General features: G+C 48.3%; 2 protein-coding genes across 10 annotated transcripts in view; one reads left to right on the top strand and one right to left on the bottom strand.

Moving 5' to 3' along the window:
* INCENP (inner centromere protein) overlaps positions 1 to 6,453 on the bottom strand; it is a 33,761-nt gene extending 27,308 nt beyond the window's left edge. For 2 of the 3 annotated variants that reach the window (XM_014604260.3, XM_059722503.1), the window contains exons 1-2: positions 6,234 to 6,453; positions 4,495 to 4,611 (exon numbers count right to left, since the gene is read on the bottom strand). In XM_014604260.3, coding sequence (XP_014459746.1) covers positions 4,495 to 4,611; positions 6,234 to 6,361 — 245 coding nt within the window. In that variant the 5' untranslated portion in view covers positions 6,362 to 6,453. The remainder of the gene's footprint in view (positions 1 to 4,494; positions 4,612 to 6,233) is intronic. The other variant, XM_006274886.4, reaches the window with a different exon arrangement.
* A 113-nt stretch (positions 6,454 to 6,566) lies between these two features.
* The window catches only part of LOC102563212 (inner centromere protein), a 50,122-nt gene continuing 32,840 nt past the window's right edge, over positions 6,567 to 23,848 (top strand). For 6 of the 7 annotated variants that reach the window (XM_059722506.1, XM_059722509.1, XM_059722507.1 and 3 more), the window contains exons 1-6: positions 6,811 to 6,893; positions 7,428 to 7,572; positions 8,165 to 8,278; positions 12,278 to 13,035; positions 16,093 to 16,144; positions 17,091 to 17,124. In XM_059722506.1, the coding sequence (XP_059578489.1) occupies positions 6,833 to 6,893; positions 7,428 to 7,572; positions 8,165 to 8,278; positions 12,278 to 13,035; positions 16,093 to 16,144; positions 17,091 to 17,124 (1,164 nt within the window). In that variant the 5' untranslated portion in view covers positions 6,811 to 6,832. Of the gene's footprint in view, positions 6,654 to 6,810; positions 6,894 to 7,427; positions 7,573 to 8,164; positions 8,279 to 12,277; positions 13,036 to 16,092; positions 16,145 to 17,090; positions 17,125 to 23,848 lie in introns of those variants that run through there. The other variant, XM_059722510.1, reaches the window with a different exon arrangement.

The raw sequence follows: 23,848 nt of genomic DNA, 5'->3' as shown, positions 1-23,848 counted from the left end.
GTCCAGCATACCTACTGCCTAGGAAATGACCTGCTGGGTGGCACGGAAGCAGAAAGGGATCTTGGAGTCCTAGTGGACTGCAAGATGAACATGAGTCGGCAGTGTGACGAAGCCATCAGAAAAGCTAATGGCACTTTATCGTGCATCAGCAGATGCATGACGAATAGATCCAAAGAGGTGATACTTCCCCTCTATCGGGCACTGGTCAGACCACAGTTGGAGTACTGCATGCAACTCTGGACACCGCACTTCAAGAGGGATGCGGATAACCTGGAGAGGGTACAGAGAAGGGCCACTCGTATGGTTAAGGGCTTGCAGGCCAAGCCCTACGAGGTGGGCTCTGCTAGAAGCTAGCAGAGAGCAGGTTTAGACTGGACATTAGGAAGAACTTCTTCACAGTTCGAGTGGCCAAGGTCTGGAACGGGCTCCCAAGGGAGGTGGTGCTCTCCCCTACCCTGGGGGTCTTCAAGAAGAGGTTGGATATGCTTCTAGCTGGGGTCATCTAGACCCAGCACTCTTTCCTGCCTATGCAGGGGTTGGACTCGATGATCTATTGAGGTCCCTTCCGTCCCTAACATCTATGAATCTATGAACTTAGGTAAGGCAGTTGTTGTAGGCTTCACATTCTTCACACACAGAAGCAATCCTAAGAATGAGGAGAGTTGTATACCATGGGGGAGGAGGAGGGAAAAAAAGCAATACTGGGATGAAACTGAGTGATATAAATGTCAAGTATTTACATCACAGATTTTTATCTGTGGCTTTTATGCAGCTAGACAAGAGTCAAATTTAAACCAAACCTTCAGGAAACATTCCAATATTTGTAAAATGTTGTCTGTCAAATTAGAGGAATGAACCCCAGTGACAGATCCAGGGAAATTATGGTTAAGTAAGTGAGCAGCCGAAGCAAGATCCTGTCTGCACAAGAGATTTCAATAATTAAGGCAAGTTGCTTTCCACAGATCGTGGTGCTTTTTACAAGTTAAGGAACCATAGCATGTTAGATTTCCCCTGTATAAACTGCTGTAGCCCTCTGCATATGGTGCTGTGATATGTGACAAGTGGTGTACATGTGAAACTGAAGCTTCCAAATCACAGAATCCAAATCTCAGGACCTTTGCTGGGAGAGAAATAGGACAGTACACAAGCAGTCGAGGAAATTCTTGGAGTGTGTTCGCAATAAACTTTCTGTTACAGCTAATAGAGAGGCAACAAGGGAGGAAGCTCGTCTAAGCTTGCTGCTCACAAACAGGGAAGAATTGGTTGAGAACGTGAAGGTGGAAGAAAAGTTGGGTGACACTGACCATGAAATCAGAGTTCAAGATCCTAAGGAGAGCAGCAGAAGACGATACTAAACTTAAAAAAAGGAGACTTTAGCAAACTCAGTGAACTGAAGGGCAGGATCCCTTCAGAGATCATATTAAGGGCACAGGAGCAACCTATCCCAAAATAACAAAGGAATGGGAAGTGCAATAGGAGACCTGGTTACCAATGTCTTCAGTAAGTTGAAACTCAAAGAGGAATCCCACAAAAAAAGGGAAATTTGGTCATATTACTAGGGAAAAGCATAAGAGTATTACATGGGCATGCAGGGAGATTAGAAAGGCCATGGCACAATTTGAGATGCAGCTGGCAAGGGACATAAGAGACAATAGAGAGATTCTACAAGCATGTCAAGAGTAAGAGGAGGACCACAGAAACCGTAGGCTCCTTACTGAATGCAGAAGGCAATCTAGTTACAGATGATGCAGAGAAAGCTTAAGTATTTCATTTTTTCACTTCAGTCTTCACAAGTAGGGGCAGCTACCAGATGATGAATGCAGTTGGCAGCAAAGATAAGGAAGGAGTCAAAACAGCCTAGCATCATGGCAGAGCAGGTTAGGGATTACCGAGAGAAGTTAGATGCTTTTCAATTGACAGGGCTGGATGGGTTCTGAAGGAATTGGGTGAAGTAATTTCAAAGCTACTGGCTATCCACTTTGAGAACCTGTGGGGCTGGGATGATTGGAAAACAGCAAATATAATGCCCATTTTTTAGAAAAAGAAGGAGGATCCAGGGAATAACTAGTATTAGATCAGCCTGACCTTAGTACCTGGAAAAATTATGGAGCAGGTCCTCAAGGAATCTATTGTGAAGCACTTAAGGAGAACAAGGTGATCAGAAACAGCCAGCCTTGATTCAAACAGACCATGTCTTGCCTGACCAACCCGATTTTCTTCTTTGATAAAGTGCTGTGGATAGTGGGGAAAGCGGCGGATGTGTTATATGCCTCGGACTTTAGCAAAGCTCTTGACAGTCTCCCACAATGTACTCGTTAACAAGCTAAAGAAATACAGACTAGATCAAGTCCTGTCAGAGGATCCAACCAGTTTTGTATCCATCAAGCTCAGTAAGCAGTCCTTAATGGCTCAACATCCAATTATGAAGCAACAACAAGAGTGGCTCCCCAGGGGGTCTTCCCTACATCCAATATTGTTCAATATCTTTGTTGTGATTCAGACAATGGGATCAAGTACACGCTTCGCAAATTTGCAGTGTCATCAAGCTGGGTGGAGTTGCAGATGTTGTAATGGGTAGAGGTAGGATCCAGAACGACCTGGATAGAGTGGGAAAATGGTCTGCAATCAATCAGATGAGATTAAACAAGACAAGTGTAAAGTCCTGCACTTAGGACAAAATAATTTCACGCTCAAATGTAGATTATGGAATGACTGGCCAGGCTGCAGTAATGCAGAGAAGGATCTGGGGGTTAGAGTGCGTGTGGCCATACAGAGCATGAGGCCAAGTGAAATATAAGCCAACGGCATGCTCTTGTTGCAAAAAGGCCAATAGTATACAGGGTTGTATTAACAAGAGCACCACCTGCAAATCAAGGGAAATAATTATTCTACTGTATTCAGTACTGGTGAGGCTTAAACTGGAGTACTGGGTCCAGTTTTGGGTCACACACTTCAAGGATATGAGCTGTTTGTAAAGAGTCCAAAAAGAGTAACAAAAATTATTAGAGGCCTGATTTATGAGAAAAGGCTGAAAGAACTAGGGTTTTTTAGCCTGGAGAAGAAGAGACCAAGAGGAAATTTGATAACAGTTTTCAAGTACTTGAAAGGCAACTATAATGAAGACGGAGACAGTCTTTTCTCTGTGGCCACAGGGGACAGGGCTAAGAGCAATGGACTCAAGCCACATCAGAGGAAATTTAGGTTGGAGATCAGAAGGAGCTTTCTGACTATGAGGGTTGTCAAGCATTGGAACTGGCTATCTAGAGAAAATGGCAAAAATCCTCCCCTAGAAATTTTCAAGAGCAGGTTGACAGATATTTGGCTGGCATGGTCTAGTCAAGGATGATTCTGCCTTGAGCAGAAGGCTGAACTAGATGACCGTATCAGGTCCCTTCCATCCCTATTTTCCTATGACCCTGTGGACTTCTAGTACCGTTACAGTTTCAGCACACTATAAGCCTGCATCCAAAATGGTTCCTTTACAGTACAATGGTGTATAGAGAGAGCAGCTTTTAAAGGTGAGTCTTTAGCATTTACTAGGCTGATACGCAGCACTAGGATTGATAAGGTCACCTGACAGAGGCAGAAACATGGGAAAGGTCCTACACTTTCAGGAGTGGGGGACTCTATTCTTCAATTCCATAGCTGGAAAGGGCACACTTTTGCCAAAGATCTGTCTCTCCTGCCTAAACCAGTGATTCTCAACCAAGGTGCCATGAGATTCTTGCAAGGGTGTGACAATGCCTGGCCCCCATGCCAGGAGGTAAGTGATCACTCCTCCTTTTTCCCTGAAACAGGCACTGCAGCATTCCACAGACAAGCAGTTTCCACAGCTGCTTCTGTGCTATCCTGTGCTCCCAGCAGTTTGTTGTAGTGCACGCGCAAGTGAATGGGAAGCCGTGGAGCTGCAGGGCTGCACTTTTTGGTCTGGTCTGTTCCCCAGCATCCCCCACTCCTCTCATACTCCCAAAGCAGGTGGGAGAGGCTATGGGTGCATGTGGCTCTGGCTGTTTGTATTCAAGCTCCTGGAGAAGCAGCACTTGCCCTCTCAGATACAGAGCAGGCACTGGGAGGGGGCAAATGATGGAAAAAACAGGGCACAGAGGGTAAGGGGCTGCCTCCTCACACTCACCTGGCATGAGCTAGAATCTAACTCAGTGGTTTGCAGCCAGGGTGCCTTGAGGCTAAAAAGCTTGAGAACCACTAGCCTACACACACATGGAGAGAGACAAAGAGATTCTAAAAGAGCAGCAGTAGCTGCTTAATTCCTTCACCTGTCACCTAAAATAACATTTCTTCTATGCAGCATGTGCTTAAACAGCAAAATGTATAGATCATATTAAAGCCATCCTCCCTCTTAGAGGGATTTCTTCACAAATTTTCTACTTAAGGCCTGAAAAGCAACAACTTTTTAAATGCAAAAACTGGGATAAGATCCCAATCAAAAATAGTTTTAACATCTTCAAATATAAGGTACTCCAGGGACTTTCCTACCTCTTCCTGGTTGGATCTTCATTCTCATCCTGAACAAGAGAAATACGCTTCTTCCTGCGACGATTTTTCTGTGATGGAGTTTTTGGCATCAACTCTGGCTCATCATTACAGTCACTGCTTAACAGATGAAACAGGAAAAGTAGTAACATTACCTGGGCACTTTACTTGCTTGTTATGCCAGCCTGTCTCTGAAAGGCAGCTCTCCAACTAATGAGAAGATAAACGCAATGTCATGGGAGACCACAAGGCTCACTTCTGCTAGGGCTGCAGAGATGGTAAGGAAACTGAGGTGCCAGTAGTCCCACACAAAGCATGTGCATGATGGTCTTATTAAGTTGGGACCTTAAATTTCAGAGGATAAACAAAAACCTCCTGTACTACATCAGGACTAGTCAGAATACAGTTCTCAAGTCACCAAGAAGCTTTAAACTTCTCACCTAGAGAGCTTTAGAGAAAATGTCTTTTTTTCCTGCAAGCACCGAGTCCTGCGGTTATGAATAATAAATATACATGCTAGCTATGTCTATCAGTTGTGGTAAAATAACGATAGGTTTTCTCTTTTGAAATGAAGGGCTTTTGACATCCTTGAGCTGTGTGCACCCTGTGCTTAAAGCCAGCTGTTCACCTGGCACCAGAAAGCATGACTGGATCAGAGGGTCAAATCTCAGCCTGACTGACCTACCCTTGGCATATCTGTTATCAACCCCTGCCCCTCGCTTCCACCTGTTATTGCAAGTTGCCCCAGGAACTGTGATGAAAGCCCCAACTAGCAACAGGCCAGGGGATAATACCTTGCTCTTTGCCTTTGAGGCATTAATGGCTGACTTACTCCGTGCTCAGTAGACACATGTATGATTAGTACTGTTATTATAGGAAATACCTGCACTTTCCCAGTGACTTCCTCCCAGGGATGTCACTGTACTTGGCAAGCATTTGCAAATGTATCCTCAGACCACTGAAAAAGTGAACAGTAATGCGCTGGGGTGGGGGTTGCTGCACTTTGTATTCTTTTGTTGCTTCAAGATATTGCTCCTGAGCCTTTTTTCCAGGACCACAAGCGAGTGAGCAAGCCAGGTGTGGCAGGGTCAAGCTCTTCAGGGCAGATCCTGCCTTGAGCAACCCTGGCTAATGCACAAGAGGATCAGAGGCGCAGCCCCACACGGAAACAGTTAGCACCCCCTTGTTGCTGGGGGAGTCCTTGGGGCAGCTGAAGCCTTAGCAGGGACAGAAGAACAGGGCAGGCGTGATAACAACAAGCACTGGGCTGGGGAAGGGGGCACAGCAGAGGGCACGGGCCCTTCAACTTGCTGATGCAGCCGAGGGGCCCCACCAAGCCCCACAACCTCCTGCTCACCCCTCCTAGGCAGAAAGGAGGGGCCGGAAAGACCCTGGGGCACTGCCGCCTTCCTGCCCTTGCCCAATTCCCGTATCTGTGGCCCAGCTGGAACCATCCCTTCACGTACCCTACCCAGGACCCCTCACGCGTGTCCCGAGAAACCAGCTCTTCCGTCCTCAGCAGCCTCCCGCTGCCCTAGGGGGCTCGGCCCACGCTCCCCCTGCAGAAAGGAGGCAGAGGACCCCGAGGGCCGGAAAGGTAGCGACCGCAGCCGCCCCAACCAGGGCCTCCCGCCGGCCAGGGCTGGAGAAGACCCAGGTAGGGGTTGGACATGCGTGGCCGCCCCCCTCGCTGCCCCCACGGCCGAGCCAGACGACGGCTGGGAGGAGGGGCCGCCCCGCACCTGCCGAACATGCGGGCCGCCTCATCGCGGATCTCGGCCAGCCACACCAGGTCCGTCTCGTCCACCTCGCGCAGGAACTCGGCCAACCGCCGACTGCAGGTCTGCACGAGGTGCGCCGTGCCCGCCATGGCCGCGCCGCCTGCAATGGCCCGAGCCACCAACGGTCAGAACACACCCGCCGCGGCCTCGAACGCGGCCCCCCCACTTCCAGCCCCGCCGGCGCCCGCCTAAATTTTTTGAATCGAGCTCATCCCCCCGCCGCGCTCATTGGGCCACCACGCGCTTACGCCACAAAGGAAAGGGGCGGGGAGAGAGGAAAAGGAAGGAAAAAAGCAGTGCCGAGCTACACAACAGGCCCTGCTAGCCAGCGGACTCTTGTACCCTGGAGGACTGAGTCTGGGAGGAGCTTCCGCAGGGCAGGTAGGAGGAGAAGGAGGAGGGACCAAACCAAGGCCAGGAGAGAGCTGATAGGCGGGGCAGCTAGACAGAGCCGCGCCGCCTCCGTAGCCTGTAGCTAAACGGGCCGCGGTTGATGGACAAGAGCGCTAGCCAAGGGCGGGCCGCTCCTTTACAGCGCTCCCTGATTGGCGCAAGGTCGGATGACCTCGGGGAGGGAAGCCAGCCATTGGCTCTTGCTTTTTGCGCTGGGCATCGCTGTGGGTATGGCAGGCGGTTCCGGTTAGGAGGGTGCCTGTCTAGCTGACGCCTCTATGGTCGTCACGGGCACTTCACCAAGGGTGGGGCGTGGGAGGGAGCTTCTGTGTGGCGGGGGCGAGGCCTGGCTGCCTCTGCGTGTTCTCTGGCCGGGGGCGTCTCTCACCTGCGGCGGGGGTGGGACAGGACGCCTGGGTCCTCTGGCTGCCCTGTCTCCCTGCAGGGCTGGGGAAGCCCAGGGAGGAGGGGCTCCTGGGTTCCAGCACCCCTGGGTGTGGGAAGGAGCTGGCAGCGGGGCTCCTGCTGCTGGAGCAGAGCGATGGGTGCTGATGGGGGAGCTAGACTGGTTGGGTCTGATGCCTGCTCCTTCCCTATGGGACGCCTTCCCTGTGCCTTTCATCCCCTCTCTAGCTTGGGGATAGCCTTCTGTCTCCCAAAGGGATGGTGGGGGCGTAGCTGTCTGCCCCAGGGTTCGATGGTACCCTACGAAAGGCGCCTTGCCTAGCGATCGGCTCTTTCCTCCTCGCCCGCCCGTTGTAGGCAGAGCCATGGTGGAGATGGTGGGTCCCACCAACCTGCTGGACTTCTGCAGCCAGAAGCTGTCGGAGTTCCTGGGCAATGCCGAGCACAAGCATTTGGCGTGGCTGCGGGAAATCGAGGAGGAGGCGGTGAAGATGTTTGATAGGTTGGTCCACCTGACTGGCAGGAGAGGGCGACTCATCTCCGTGATCTATCTGAAGCCTTCCCCGTTCTGGCAGCTGGCAAGCTGCGATTCCAAAGACTGGAGTTTCCCATAAAAATTGCTCATTTCTTGAGTTAGTTTGGGGTCTCAGATTCTAGATCTGAAGTGCCTGGCAATGCTGCCTTAGTTGGTACCATAGCATTTCCTTTACCTCCTTAGTGGCTCTTGTTGTCTGTATTTTGGGCAGCTTGCTTCAGTCTAGCGTGGGCCAGAATGTCTCTGCGTTGCTGCTGTCTTGGCACAGGTCCTACTTTATCGTGCCATAAGCTCTCCATACAGGGCCAGATTAACCCTTTAGTGGGCCCTAGGCAAACAAACTCGTGGGCCCCCAGCTGAGATGAAATTTTTATGTTACTTTTTTTAACTCCATAAGTATAATACGTAAAATAAGCACAACTGGGCCCTTTCTTCACTTAAGACCCTAGGCATGTGCCTAGGTTGCCACTGTGTTAATTTTGGCTCATACGAGGCAAATAGAATGATTGTCAGGCAGCAGATGAAACGTTCTGTTTTCTGCCTTTTATTTGTGCAACAGCAACTTCAGTGCTGAGCCTGGACTGATGCCCAAAACACCATCACAGAAGAAACGGAGAAGGAAGAAAAGCTCTTTTTCTTTGAGGGAGGAGAACAAAGAATTGTCCAGAAAAAGGTAAGTGGTTCCCCTGTCAATTTAGATATGCCATATGACAAATAACTTTAAAAAACCAAACAAAGGAGGGGGGAAAAGTTAATTGCCAGGTAGAAAAAAAATAAAGCCCAAATCAACGAATACAATATACATACATTCAAATTTCAAATCATTAGTCTGCTTAGTGCAGGCAGGGGTGGGCAAAATGCAGCTCGCAGGCTGGATGTGGCCCACCAGGCCCTTCTATCCGGCCCGCGGGGTCCCTGAAAAATTTAGAAAATTAATATTTGCCCCTAGCTGCCTGTCATGTGACCCTCGCTGGCTTGCCAAAACTCAGTAAGCAGGCCTCCACCCAAAATAATTGCCTGCCCCTGGCTTAGTGGGACGTGGCCAGGCCAAAATTGGTTCAAAATCTGTTTTGTAAAAGTTCGTTTTTGACAAAATGTAAAGCTAGTAACTCTTTCCATAGCTATTTAAAGTTTTGTTTGTTTTTGTTTTGTTTTTAAATTATCAACATTTACAAACAAAACCTCTAGTGCATGAAAACCTGGAAGTGATTATTAATAGCTTCTATAAGTTAAAATGAAGCTGATTTTCTTACTCTTTGTCTTAACTGAGAGATGCATAAACCCTTCATAGAACACAAACAGCAAAATTTGAAACTGGATTTTTAATTTAAATGCTTTTTCGGCTTGTTTTTTTATAAATGTTCAATAGACTCGAACTGAATTTAAGGAAAGCATCTTATGTGTGCTATTCTTAGCATGCAGAATAGCTTTTCCCCATACTTATCTTATTAAGAACTAACATTTCTTTTTCTCTCCTAATTATTGTTAAACAAAGGATACACTGTTACCATATTTCATCATGTACAAGTTGAATTTTAAAGCCCAGTTTTGGCCTTTGAAAATGCAACCTTGATTTATACACTGTACCACCTTCCCTTGCAAGTGGCATGGCCCAGGCAGTGCCTCTTGCAGGGGTTGGGGCTGCACCAGCCAAGCGTTAAACCCAGTTGCAGGGAACAGGGGTAGGGCTGGGCTTGGGGCTCAGCTGGCACGGTCGCATCCCCTATGAGCGGCGCTGCCTGGGCCACACCAGCACTGCTCGCAGGGGATAGGACCACACCAGCTGAGCGCTAAGCCCAGCCTCACTTGCAGGGGATGAGGCTCTGCCAGCTGAGCCCAGACCCCTCCATTGCAAGTGGCGCTGCTGAGCCCAGCCCATCCCATCCCCTGTGAGTGGCATCAGGCTCGGTGCTCAGCAGCGCTGCTCACAGCAGATGGGGCCAGGCTTGGTGCTCAGCTGGTGCAGCCCCATCCCCTGTGAGCCTGCACTGCTTGTAGGGGATGGGGCTGCGCCAGCTGAGCACTGAGCCCCAACGTCACACGCAGGGGATGGGACAGGGCTGGGCTCAGTGCTCAGCAGCACTGCTTGCGGTGGATGGAGCCAGCTCTCAGTGCTCAGCTGGCATGACCCAGGCAGTGCTGCTCACAGTGGATGGAGCCGTGCCAGCTGAGCACCGAGCTCGGCCTCGACTTGCACACCATGCCTATGAAAATCCTAACTTTTCTAACTTTTAAAACTGAAGCTAACCCAGGGGCGAGCAATTATGTAGGGTGGAGGGTTACTTACTGAGTTTTGGCAAGCTATTGAGGGCTGCATAACAGGCAACCAGGGGCAGATAGAAAATCAATATTTTAAATTATTTTAGGGGCTCTGCAGGCCGGGTAGAATGGCTTGGCGGGCCGCATGTGTCTTGTGGGCCTCATTTTGCCAACCCCTGAGTTAACCTATACACAGTGTTGACCTATACTACATGAAATACGGTAACTTAAAACATTAATTGTCAAATTTCTTATGGTGTGCTGCCAGGTGCACAAATTGTCTTTTTATTGCTACGCTTGTATAATTTATCAGTATCTGCTATTGATTGCTGTGGTCTATCATGCAGAGCAGCCTGGATGAAGACACTTCAAAACTGGGAAGTAAAACAACAAAGTTAGGGATGCTTGGGGAAATGAGGGTGACAATCATAGTATAGTATCTGAAACCTATTTGTCAGATCCTCTCTTTTCACTTCCTTTTTTACATTTTTAACTTTTTCCATGCTGCCTAGCCTTCATATTCCCACCTTCATATTCCCTAGATATAAAATCCTGTCAGGTTAATTTATTGTTATCGTCCAAATCTGTCCTTAAACTAAACTATTTTTGCTACAGTATCTAGTAAAGCAAAATCAGCAATGAATAGGCCATAGGTTGTAGGCTCGGAATACCAATCACAATGACTTGAGTTGTCTCATTTGTTATTTTGTTTCTCTGTTTTCTTGTATCTCTTGTAGGGTAAGTGAGCACTGACTCTGTCTTCATGCCTCCTGCCTTACCTGTTCCCTCTGAATTCTCTACTAACTTCTCTCTCGGTGCTTAAGCCTGGAGCTCTCCCATGCAACTTTGCAAAGTGCTTGTCTCCTCAGTTCAGAGTTCTTTCAGCTCAACTCTGCGAAGCCCATGAATGTTAATCTGCCAGTGGGGGCTGTTTCTCATGGTGTCCACTGTTTAAAAACGTTCCTCGCTCAGAGGTCTTGTTTTAGCCTGTGTAGTATAGAAGAAACTATCCGCTCCTGCCAGTAGGGATCAATCTGTCATTGTACCTGAACTGGTGTGAAGGGCAGCCTAGTTGCAAAGATAAGAGCCTGATCAGAAGCTGTTTGGTAATTGTGGTTTAAAAACTGTTGGGGATGAGAAGGAATGATTTGAATTAAAACGAGGTTGAAACTAGACACAAGGGGAAGCAGTAGAATGGCAGGAATAGTAATGGTGTAGGTGAGATGGTGGGAGGGTTAGCTGCGGGGGAGTGGGTTGGAGAAACTTGAGGAAAGCTGAAAGCAAGGGTGGCTTGTTGCTATCTGAATGTTGACAGGCTCTTTAATTGGATTGTTTGCCACAGCGTGACACCAATTGGATCAACTACCTTGATGGAGAAAACGCATAGAAGTTTTTTTTGGGTTTTTTTTTTTTTTTTTTTCCATCTATGAATTCACCTGCATCCAATTTTTTTTCAAAACTGCCCTTTTTTGTGGGGGGAGGGATGGGGACTTCAGTTCCTGAATGCCCAAGCTAAGATCCCTTAAGTTCATTTTTGAATATCAGACCCCTTAAAAGTATCTTGCATTGGGTTATGCAACAGTTGAGCACCCCAAAGTCACCAATCGCATAAGAAAATCTAAGTGGGAGGATATTATCCGTTGTGATCTCTATGTGAGAGATGCCATTGTGTATCATGTGATGCTTCTTAATGTGTTCAAACTACTGTCTGCAGAGAAGCATCCTTGTGCAACAAGTTACTGGGGGTTTTTTTTTTTTCCCCCAGGTGTTCTCTTCCTCTCCCTCCTTGCTTTCCATTGGACTTGGCCCTGGTTTAAGTAAAGGGGAGCTGCAGATGCTTCCCCACTCTAGCAGACCTTATTCACCAGAAAGCTAACCCCCCCCCCAAACTTCTGACAGTGCACTTAAAACACTTTAACACATTTAACCATCTCTGTTCTTATTACTCCCCTATAGTCAGTGTTGCCTCTTCAAACCCTTGCACATTGCAGCATCATTTAGGACTCCCTGTTTTCCCAATCTTAACTCATTTAGCTTTAAGCCCTTTCTCATAGGCTGTGCTTCCTATTACTCTTACACTTATTTGGCAGCTTTCCACTGAGTCCCAACAGAAATCCTTCTGGGTCTTCCTGGAACTATTCCTAAATAAAAGAAAAAGAAATGATGGTGCCATAAGGAAGCTGAGTTTTTAAATGGGGGGCGGGGAGGAGGAGGAGCTAGGGGGCAGGGGAAGGGCCTTCAGGTTATTTTCACACACTAATGTATGTTCCTATTATTCAACAATTTTATCAAGAATGTCGCTATGGATGCATGTTTAAAAACCTCGCTTATGATCACTTGTAATGCTGCTCTGAGTTTTATACTGTAGGTGGTCTAGAAAAGTCACTTGCATTTTAAAAATGTTTGTTTCAAGGTTATCAAGAAGGAGAAGTAGTCTCAAGTTAACATCTTCAAAGCAACCTTTACAAAGGCTCCAAAGCAAAGAGGGTCTGGAAAACTCAACTGATGTAAGGGAAGGAGTATCAACCCCCTGTAGCACAGCAAAGCTCCCAGCCTATTCTGAAGCAAAGCTTTCTGTGCCATCAGACGCAGTGGCTGTGATGCAGCGAGCAGAAGGGCAGATTCCCTTGACAGAAATCATCCCCAGTAATCTCCTTGGGCAAGAATTGTGTGTGAAAGCGGAGACACTTGAAACTACAAGTAGCACCCTGGGGGCCATCTCAAAGGACTGGTCTCCTAAGAAGACTGGTGTTACTGAACTGCCCCCTATATCTGCAGGCCCCATCTTAGTCATTCCTGACCCATCAGAAGCAAATGAGGCTGAAGAAGCTGAAGTTGTATCCAGCTTAAGAATAGCAAAGACGTCCACTCCCAAAAGCAGTGGAAATGGGAAGGTTGCAGCTAAGCAGAGGCCACCTCTTCAGGACCTAGAGAAGGAGTTTTATCAGGACTTGAAAGACAGCACAAGGATCTCCCCAAGCTCCAAACTGAGCCGTCGCTCAGGGCACCAAAGCTTGATGAGGAGGTCCCACAAGAGCTGCAGGACCTCATTGGCAGAGAAATATTCATTGGCCGGCAAGAGAGAGAACATGATCCGTAAATCTATCAGCAGGGCCATTTCAAAGAAGAAGGCAGCTCAGGAGTCATCCTCAGCCTCCAGCAGAGTGAGTTGTAAGTGCCCAAGTTCTGAGAGACTGGTCAGTATGTCTGGTCGAATCTTCCCTCCTTAACAGTCCAGCAGTGACTTGGCACCATGGGCTGAGAGAGTAGATGCCCCCAGGGCTACTTGGGCAGGAAGGGGATATTTGAAACCCCTAAATCACACCCTGCAAGGCTGTAACCCAGTATAACAGAGGGCTAACTACAATTCAACTCTCCTAGTCTCTGCAGCTGTACTTGCTTGGGTGTCAGGCCTTACTGCCCACACCTTTTCGGGCGTAGGGATGGAATTGCGTGATGCTCAAAGTCTTGGATCATGCCTTGGGCAAAAGCTCCCTGTTACCAAATGGTGAGTTTCTTGTCTAGTCTGACTGAGTCCACTTCTACTAGTGCTCTTCCCCTTTGGAGGATGCAATGAAGTTGCAGTGTCCAGGAAGATTCTGTAAAGCAAAATATTGTTTTGTTCAGAGCTAAGGCATTCGGAGAAATAGATGCGTCTATTCCTTACCATGATTGTAGATGACCTATCTTGCACCCCTCTTCCCACTTCCCTTTCACCCTGTGCAGACACATGTCCCAAGTACAGTACATTTCCATGCAGGCCCTCTACACATGTTGGACATACATGTGTTGGACACTCTGTGCTTTGCAAAGCCAAAGCCCTTTGTTTAAACTGCCTGCCTGGATGTACTGAAATCGCCCACCAGGCTGTGCCTTCAGCACAGTAGAGGGATCAGTGTCAAGTATTGACACCTTCTAAACAGTTTTAGCTGACAATGGCCTTTTTCCAGGCCAGTGTAGGTAGGTTTTTGTGGGGAATTAATTCTTAGCAGCTTTGTTAATCATAGTCTTGTAGGAATTAAATAGATGGATGTAGGCTGTTTAATGACAATCTTTCCAGCAGCTCCTGTATTCTTCATACCCTCCTTACATTCAAAGTCCAGTCTCCCCCTCTACTCTGTATTTTTTTTTGCTGCTGAGAAACTTGGTACTGTATTTACCCAAATCCAAATCTACTTCAAATTTAAGACAGCCCCCCCCAATAATTAGGTTCTAGACATGGGAAAACGTATACATTTGCTTTAATCTTCCATGCATAGAATCTTAACTATTAGAGGTTGTCTTAAATGCCCTCCCCCCCACTGCTATAGTGGGAAGGCACCAGCTGGGGAGTAAGCAGTGGAGCGGGAAGGTAGTGAGGAGGGACAAGTGGCCTGACACCTGTCTCCTACCACTTGTTCCTCCTTGTCACTTGCCCCCTTTATGTCAATGCATGTCTTGACACCTGCCCCCACCCTTATAGCCTCTGTTCCCTACACACACCCTTCCTCTTTACAGTTGGTTGCAGCTCTGGCCCAGCCATGAAGTAGCAGTTGCAGTGGCAGCAGCTGTGGCACCCTAGTGCCACTGCTGCTGCTTTTGCATGTCCAAACTCAGGCTGGCATTACCGTGTACTCCATGCCCTAGGCCAGAATGGAGCCAGAGCTGTGACTGCTGGTAAGTTGTGGGGGGGAACAGAGCCTGTCGTGGGGGTGGAGGGGTGGCAGAAGGGGCAGGGCAGCAGCTACAGTTCCAAGCCCAGGTCAGGACCAGCATCAGAGCCATAGTACCAGCCTGTAGCCTCCCCTTCCTCCACCCCTCCCTACCCACCACTGTCTTTTACTTGACTCCAAGATGAGGGGCTTTTTTTCCCTTTACTGAATGAAGAAAAAACCTTATCTTGGATTTGAGTAAATATGGCATTTACTTTTGTTTGCCTAATGAAGTCAGCACAAAAATTCCATGACGCTGCAAAATCCTGGATCTGCTTGTCTGCAAGGGCGGGCATGCAGGAGCAGCAATAGGAACTGCAGAGGTAGCTACACCCCTTTGCTCCCAGCCTTCCTTCCTTCTTCCCCGTATGGGTTGGGCAGACTGTGCTGCAAGAGTTGGGACTTTTTAAATTGCCAAAACAGGTAAAAATTCCATTCCTCCCTGCTCCCTTTACCTGCCTGTTGTTGCCACTGTCCCATGGGCAAGGAGAACTCCAGTGCCACTTCTAACCATCCCTAGCTGGGCTGTGTTGGGTGGGAGGCTCACTCTGGAACAGTGGTGGTGGTGGGCAGGTTCCCCCTCTCCATTCTTGCTCCTAAGCTAACAGGGAGCACCTGGGGGGACCAGGCAGGACAGGGAAACCTGTTTGCTGCTATCACTGTCCCAGGCTGAGCCTGGGCCCTGAGCAGATGGCAGGAGGGCTCTGAAGGTTCCCTCCTACCCATGGATCAGTGGGGACAGTGGCAATGACAGGCAGGGGGTGGGGTGGGAAGGAGGTGTGTTTCTGAGGATGGAGGGGGTGGGTTCTTATTCGCTTGGGGGACTTAAAGTCCCTGGCTGCTGCTGCTGTGACATGGTCAAAAAGGAGGTGCGTTAGTGCCAATGCACCCCCTCTGGATCCACCCTTGCACACAGACAATTTTAGTGTTATGACAACCAACTCAACGCTTTAAAGTCTCCCCAACCTATGTATGAGTGAATGGAAATCTATCTGAAGTCATATGTGACCCCACAGTCGCATATATTGTGATAGACAGCAAAAACACCAGTTCTGAAGTTTCAGATAGCTGTCACCAACCCTTAGTCTATGAAGTTAACAATAGAACATCACATTTCCAGCCAAAAAATAAGTGTATAGTCATTAAAAATACAAAGGCACGCCTGTTTCTATAATTAACGAGAGACGCTAAACACTAACTGAAACTCGTTATGGCTTTGATTTGTAGAGTTGTTAGTGATGGTTCTGTGAGAGAGGCTTGAGTACATTAGCCACATTTTTCAGTTACTTGAGCTCCACTGGAAAAGCCTGGGAGGTACTGAAGCAGTTTGTGGGTACATATGCTGCTCCTTTAGTTCATTGCCTTATATAGCAACGTCTGCCAAGCCAGATTGGGGTGTTTAGAGCTGATGTGGAAGTCTGATTATTAGAAATGCTGACTGTTCCGGATCCAAGTTCCACTGCACAGAAATGGCTGCCTTTGGGATGACTCAGACAGTCAAACAAGCTAACATGTTCTTTCATCATTCTCCCTCTAGGCCATAGCTCCATAGATGTGTTCATGGAAGATGATCCAACCAACAGTATCAGGTGAGGCTACTCTCTCTAGTAGGAAGGCACCGTGCAGAATCTTGCAGGAAACTTTTCAGGCCTCTCTACACACTCTGGTAGAGCCAGTATTGATTTTAGGAATTGAAAAATGGTTGGATAGCATGCCAAAGGCAGGGTAGGTTTGCACCTTATGGATAACATGTGCTTGGCTTTGATATTTAATCCCTTTGTGGTATTTGATTTATAGGCTTGCTTTGTTATGATTGCAACACTATCCTTATTTTTCAGAGGCATTTCATATCCATTTTCACTCTTTAATGTATGCCAGGCTAGTTGGAGAGGCTGCTGGATTTCATTTAGTGCAGAGCATGGCAACATGTTGCAGGCATGGGAAGTGAAACCTGTATTAACGATTCCTCCCCCATGCACTGATTGGCTATGTATGAATTTGCCCCAGATATATTGGGTTCCATGCACCTACCTGGATTCCCAGTGCCCTGTGAACTCCTCCTCCCCTTTCCACCTTATGACTGGAGGCCTATGCAATATCCTACCTATTGACCTGAGCAGTGCAGCTAAAGCTTCCTAGAAGGACCAACAGGCCATTAGTATGTACCACAGCAGCCCGATGGGAGTTTCCACAATTCATGAGTTTACCTTATCTGGCCCATTCAACAAGTTCTGCCCCTGGGCCTCTGAATTAAATGCATTCTGCCTGAAGTCTGTAACACTGAGGTCAGGACTCCCAGCACAGGAAAACTGCTTCTTTGTTAATCTCCCATCTGTTACCAGAGTGGATCTCATCCTCATTACACTTGTTAATTGGTCTATTAACTGCTCTCTGGTTTGGGTCTCCTGTAACTTGCTCTTCTGAATTACTTCAAGCATTATTTCAGTGCTGCTTCTGAAGCACCTGATAATATCTTGTTGAAATGTTTCCTCTTTTTTTTTCTCTCTCTCTCTCTCTCTCTCTCTCTCCCTGCAGGCCTGGACTGGGATTGAATGCTGAATATGATGAGGTAAGACTATGGGGTGGCTGGCCTGTGTCAGGTGCACAGTAGCTAAACCGTACAGCTCCTGAGTTAGCATCTCTCTCTGCTGAACTGTTGTTGGAGATGGGGCTGTGTGGGATCGTTCTTGCAGCCGTCTGATGCTAAACATTCCAGAGAAATATGGAAGCCTGTGTTCCTGTTTGATAGTCCAGTGCTATAGTATATCCTGCCAGAGAGCCAGCTGTTTCATTTTTCAATCTAGGACCTCCCTATATACTATATTTTCTTACTTTTAAGACAACCTTGAATGTAAGATGATCCCCAATTAGGGGTGCACCAATAAAGATTTTTTTGAGCTGATACCAGTGGCCAATTTTTAATGAGCCATATTGGCTGATACCGATCTGATTTCCAATATGTGGCCTGGCAGCTTGGAGAGCAGCATCCAGCTAGTAAGTTTGTTGTGGGGGAAGGGGGGAGAGAAGAGGTGGGGGGGGGGGGGGGGAGTGAAGCTGGGGCAGGCGCTGCATAGCCAGGGTGTTGCAGGGCACAGGATGGAACCACGGCACTTCCAGGGGTGCATGGAGGGGGGGGGTGGCTCCCACCGCTGCACACACCCCAGGAGGGCATTTTGTGGGGGGGGGGGGGGGGGCACGTGTGCCCCCTGGAGATCTGTGTGCGGGGCAAGGGCAGGCTGCTGCTGTGGGTTGGACCAGTCTCTTCCAGGCAGAGGGGCTGGGCCAGGGCTGCATTTGGAGCAGGTGGCAGTGGTGTTTGGAGAGGGGCTGTGGGGGGCTACAGCCACCCCAGAATTCACTGTAGCCTCTGTCACAGCACCGTCGCCACCTGCACCAGGGCTACAGCAATTTTTGCGGTGGCTGTAGCCTGCACCCGCCATGCTCACCCCTCTGCCCCCCACGCTAGGGGCTGGGGCCTGTGGTCAGCAGGTCAGGAGTGAGGGGCACCGGCAGGGCTAGGGGGCTGTAAGTTAGGAGTGAGGAGGTACCAGGAGGGATGGAGGTGGGTATGAGGTGGGGCTGGGGGTTGGGAGTGAGGGACACTGGCAGGGCTCGGGAGCCAACTATAGGTCCAGAGTGAGGGGCACCAGCAAGGCCAGGGGGCTGTGGGTTGGGAGTGAGGAGCACCAGCAGGGTTAGGGGGTGGGGCACTGGCTTGGGAGTGAAGGGCAATGGCATATCAGAGCTGCTCAGTGCCACAAAGCAATGTGGGGAGGAGGGGGAACGACAGCCACAGCTGGGCCCATGTCCTGGGGAGCTCTGATTTTTTTTTTTTTCCCATGACGATAAAACCAAAATCAAATGCCAAAATATGTAGGTATTTAGGATTTGTTTTATTATAAAGATTGAGGCACTGGTAGGCTTCCAAATTGCTTTAAAATTGTAAATATATCAATAAAACGTGTTCAAATAATGCATACATATATATATTGTAATATTATAAAAGCCTTAGTCTTTGTCTGTCTGTAACGCTTTATTTTCACTCTGATTGGTTTCAGACAACCGGTCAGAGTGCTCCAAGAGTGTTTTGGACAGGGGGCAGCAGCGTTGTGGAGCACCACCATGACGGAGTGGGGAGGCAAGGCCAGCACTACTAGCCTCGCCCCCCCACCCTCCCAGCCCTGCTTTTTGCAGGTGGTGGTGGCATGGGGTGCTGGCTAACGGGGACAGCAGGGCAAGCTTGCCCCGCCCTCCACTCCTGGGAAACAGCAGTGGCACAAGGTGGTGGTGCTCCGTCGTTTGTGTGTCCCAGTCATTTCTGATGGGCAATTGGCTTGTGTGTGTTTGTGTGCACATATATGTTGTGATCAGAGAATTTTGGATTTTTTTTAACAGAAAACCAGGATCCTCAATGATCTCTTAGCCTGCTGTATTCTTTAATTTGTGTTTATTTCCTGAGGGCAGGATTCTTGCCGAAAAGAAGAGGGACTCTGTTTCTGTATCTAGGGACCCCTCTACACATGCACAATGCAGTCTAAAGTACGATTCACACAGTCATGCCTCCTGTCGTGCCATATGTGCATGGCAGGGGGCGCGATTGTAGGATTACACATTAGATCCCATTGCACCTTATTGCTGATGCAGGGGGAGCCCAATCCCTGGATCCCCCTGTACTAGCAAGAAGCAAGCTCTTGTGGCTGGCAGCCCCCTTGGCTGAGGGGGCTCCTAGCCATGGGGGGCACCCTGTGCATCCCTCATGGCTAAGAGATGCTGCTGCAGCAAGCTCCCCATGCCAGGGGTGCATGAAACCCCTGGGAAGGGGAGGTTGCTACAGTAGCAATTTCCCTACTCTGGGGGTTTCACATACCCCTGGGGCTGAGAGACAGTGGCCACTACCTGTGGCTACCAGGACCTAGCTGGTTCCTGACATTGGGAAGCATGCTGTAGGAACCAGCATCTGCCACTCTGGGTCCTGGCAGCTATTGGGGTGTTGCTGAGAACCAATGTCCGTAGCTGCTGGGGCTGAGAATCCATAGCAGTTGAAGGACTTGCAGCACTAGCTGGGCAAGGTGCATCCCTGGGGCTGGGAGCTCACAGTTGACTGGGCTTCCAGACTCAGGAAACACCCTGCTATACCTGACGATCTAAACTCAATAGCAACCAGCTATAAAGGTAGCGCACACTTTTTTTAAGTTTAACTTTATAGCTGGTTGAAGCTTTTTATTGTGTGATAAGTACTTTGCACATGTAGCTGCTCTTAAGGTAATTGCACAGTTAACCAGGTAATTGTGTGATACCTCTTAAATGAAGGAAGGGCCTAGGAACCACCATAACATAAATACAATAAAACAAATAATAGGCATCATCTGTACTCTTCAGTTTCACTTCCCAAGTTAGCATCATCTTGTCTGTTGTTTCCACTGTACATTGATAGCCTCTTCTGATTTATATAATTTCATATAAAATGTTCCTACAAATTTGACTTGGGTTTATTAGTTATTTGTTTGGTTGGTTGGTTTTAAGATTTGGAAACATTCAGGTTGCCCTCTTTAGGTGGAGGGAACTGGGAAAGAATTGTATCCAGATAATGTGAGTGGCTCTTTGGAGTCACTTGAATCATAGGAAATTGGAGTTGGAAGGGATCTCAGGAGGTCATCTAGTCCAACCCCCTGTTTTAAAGCAGGACCAGCTCTAACTACTCATCCTAGCCAAGGCTTTGTTTAGCTGGGTCTTAAGTCTCCAAGGATGGAGATTCCACCACCTCTCTGGATAAACTGTTCCAGTGCTTTATCATTTATGATAATTGGGGAAGAATATAAGAGCAGTGCTCAGGCATGCAGGGATGAAGTCAGGAAGGCCAAAGTGCAATTGGAGCTGCAGCTAGCAAGGGATGTGAAGGGTAACAAGAAGGGTTTCTGCAAGTATGTTGGTAGCAAGAGGAGGATCAGAGAAAGCACAAGTCCCTTGCTGAATGAGGGAGGCAATCTTGTGACGGAAGATGCAGAAAAGGCTGAAGTGCTCAATGCCTTTTTTTTGCCTGTATTCACAGGCAATGTCAGCTCCCAGACTATTGCACTGGGCAGCACAGTTTGGGGAAAAGGTGAGCAGCCTGCAGTGGTGAAAGAACAGGTTAGGGACTACTTAGAAAAGCTGGACATGTACAAGTCTATGGGGCCAGATGGGATGCACCCAAAGGTGCTGAGGGAATTGGCTGAAACAATTGCAGAGCTACTGGCCATCATCCTGTGAAAACTCATGTTGATCATGAGAGGTCCCGGATGATTGGAAAAGGGCTAACATAGTGTTCATATTTAAGAAAGGAGAAAAGGAGGATCCAGGGAACTACAGCCCAATCAGCCTTACCCCTGTCCCTGGAAAAATCATGGAGCAGGTCCTCAAGGAATCCATTTCTAAGCACTCTGAGGAGAAGGTGATTAGGAACAGTTGGCATGGATTCACCAAGGGCAAGTTATGCCTGGCCAACCTGATTACCTTCTATGATGAGATGACTTGCTCTTTGGATGTGGGGAGACAGGTTGGTGGGTGTGGTGTACCTTGATTTTTAGTAAGGCATTTGATGCAGTCTCCCACAATGTTCTTGTAGGCAAGCTAAGAAAGTGTGGGCTGGATGAATGGGCTGTAAGGTGGATAGAAAATCAGCTGGAGCATTGGGCTCAGAGTAATAATTAATGGCTTGATGTCTAGTTGACAGCCAGTATCAGTGGAGTGCTCCAGGGGTTAGTCTTGTGGCCGGTTTTGTTCAAGGTTTTCACTGACAACTTGGAAGGTGGCACCGTGCACCCTCAGCAAGTGTGCCTATGACACCAAGCTTGGGGAAGTAGTAGATGTACTGGAGGGTAGGGCTAGGCTTGAGTGACCTAGACAAATTGCAGGATTGGGCCAAAAGGAATCTCATGTGGTTCAACAAGGACAAGTGCAAAGTCCTACACTTAGAATGGAACAATGCCATGCATCAGTATAGGCTGGAGGCTGACTGGCTGGGCAGCAGCTCTGCAAAAAAGGACCTGGGAGTTACCATGGACAATAAGCCAAATGAGCCAACAGTGTGCCCTTGTTACCAAGAAGGCTAACGGCAACCTGAGCTGCTTTGGTAGGTGTGTTGCCAGTAGGTCAAGGGAAGTGGTTATTCCCCTCTATTCAGCACTGGTGAGGCCACAGCTGGAGTACTCTGTTCAGTTTCAGGCCCCCCACTACAGAAAGGATGTTGGCAAATTAGAGAGAGTTCAGCAGATGGTGACAAAAATGGTGAGGGGGGGCTGTGGGATGTGACTTATGAGGAAAGACTGAGGGAACTGGGCTTATTTAGTCTAGAGAAGAGGAGACTGAGAGGACTTACTAGCAGCCTTCGACTACCTGAAGGGCGATTGCAAAGAGGATGGAGCTGGACTGTTTTCAGTGGTGGCAGATGATAGAACAAGGAACAGTGGTCTCAAGTTGCAGGAAGGGAGGTTTAGCTTGGATATTAGGAAGAATTTTCTCACTGGGAGGGTAATAAAACACTGGAACAGGTTACCCCGAGAGGTGGTGGAAGCTCTGTCCTTGGAGGTTTTTAAGACTTGGCTATACAAAGCCTTGGCTGGACTGATCTAGTTGGGGATGGTCCTGCTTTGAGAAGGAGGTTGAACTAGATGACCTCCTGAGGTCCCTTCCAACCCTAACTTTCTAGGACTTAATACTGTTGTGATTTTTTTACTTGATATCTAACCTAAACTTCCCTTACAGCAACTTGAGACTATTGCTCCTAGTTCTGTCATCTGCTGTCACTGAGAACAGTCTAGCTCCATCTTCTTTCGAACCACCCTTCAGGTACTTGAAAGCTGTTATTAAATCCACCATCAGTGACCACATCTACACATTCATGTTAATGTGCAGTAGCCTATTTTACTATGCATTGAAGTGGCACTTAGAAAACCATGCTATTACGTGAAAATAGGCTACTGCGAGTGAAGCACCACCTAAAAAGCATGTGCTTGCACTACTGCACATTAGGGCAGCATAATGAGCATTAATTTAGTACCTCACATTGGTAGGTACTAAATCTAATGCACATTAAGTACATGAATGCACGTGTAATACATAGATGCACATGTAGGCATGCTTAGTCTTCTCTTCTGCAGACTAAATAAACCTAATTCCCTCAGCCTCTCCTCGGCAGTCATGTGCCCCAGCCCCCTAACTATTTTCGTTGCCTTCTGCTGGACTCTCCAATTTGTAGACTTCCTTTTTTCAGTGTGGAACCCAAAACTGGACATTCGAAAAAAGGTGGATCCCATCTCTTCCTAGCAATCTTTCTTCTTGGAACAATATCCCATGGTTGAGGAAGCCAAGGTCCTGTTGGTGACACATGATCTGTGCAACTGCGAATTGTTCTTTAGGATGCATCTGTTCCTGTGCTGGCCCTTCTGCTTGACTGGAAGGATCTAGGAGAACACCCGAGTCCCTGTTCCTTTCACCTTTGTATTCAGAACCCTGTAGTTACTTGATCTTCTCAGGGTCACTGCTGGCAGTGCCCACATTGAGTGAACAGCATGGGGTAGTAGTCAGAGGGCTGAATGAGTCTTAGTAATCCTTCCATGACATCTTGGATCCTGTGTCTGGGCAAGCAGCAGACCTCCCTAGACAATAGGTCAGGTTGGCAAATGTCTCCAACCACCACAACCCATTGGTTCCTCTTAGCGGCAGTGGTCTCGATCCTCCCAACCTTGGGGACATCTGTTCTAGCCTCTTTCACCAATGGAACGCTCTCGTTCTCCTCCTCCTCCTCCTCCTCTGTTGCTAGGGCTCCATATCTCTTGTCTAGTGCATGTGGAGATGAAGACTTCTGCTTGCTGTGCGAGGTCAGTCTTCCAGCTTCTACCTTCCAGGAGTCCATGTCTTCTTCCTTTTCTAGTGCTGCCTCTGGCAGTTCTTCCTCTGCAGTCCCAGAGGTCTCCAGTACTGAATTGATGAAGTCCTCGTGGCAGAGGATGCTCTGGAGCCTTTCCACCTACTCCTTTAGCTCTCTGGCTTGTTCCCTGAGGAACACCACAAGGAAGCACCACTCGCATTGCAGGCACTCTCTCACCTGACTCACTAGAAGGAACCTGCATGCTGCAGTCTGCCTGGACAGACACTTCACAGGTGCAGGCGAAGGAAGAGCTGGCAGTGGCTCTGGTATTGCGGCATCCTCCAGCCATTTTTCTGGGTTTCTTAATTTGCCTTGCACTCTCACTTCACGCTTTTCTGTACAGTAGAATCATGTAGTTTGAACATACAGTTCTTAAGGTGTCATG

Source organism: Alligator mississippiensis, chromosome 2 (genome assembly GCF_030867095.1).
Source record: "Alligator mississippiensis isolate rAllMis1 chromosome 2, rAllMis1, whole genome shotgun sequence".
In the NCBI taxonomy this organism is placed as follows: Eukaryota; Metazoa; Chordata; order Crocodylia; family Alligatoridae; genus Alligator; species Alligator mississippiensis.
Note: the sequence above shows the minus strand (reverse complement) of the source record. Positions and strands in the feature narration are given on the sequence as shown.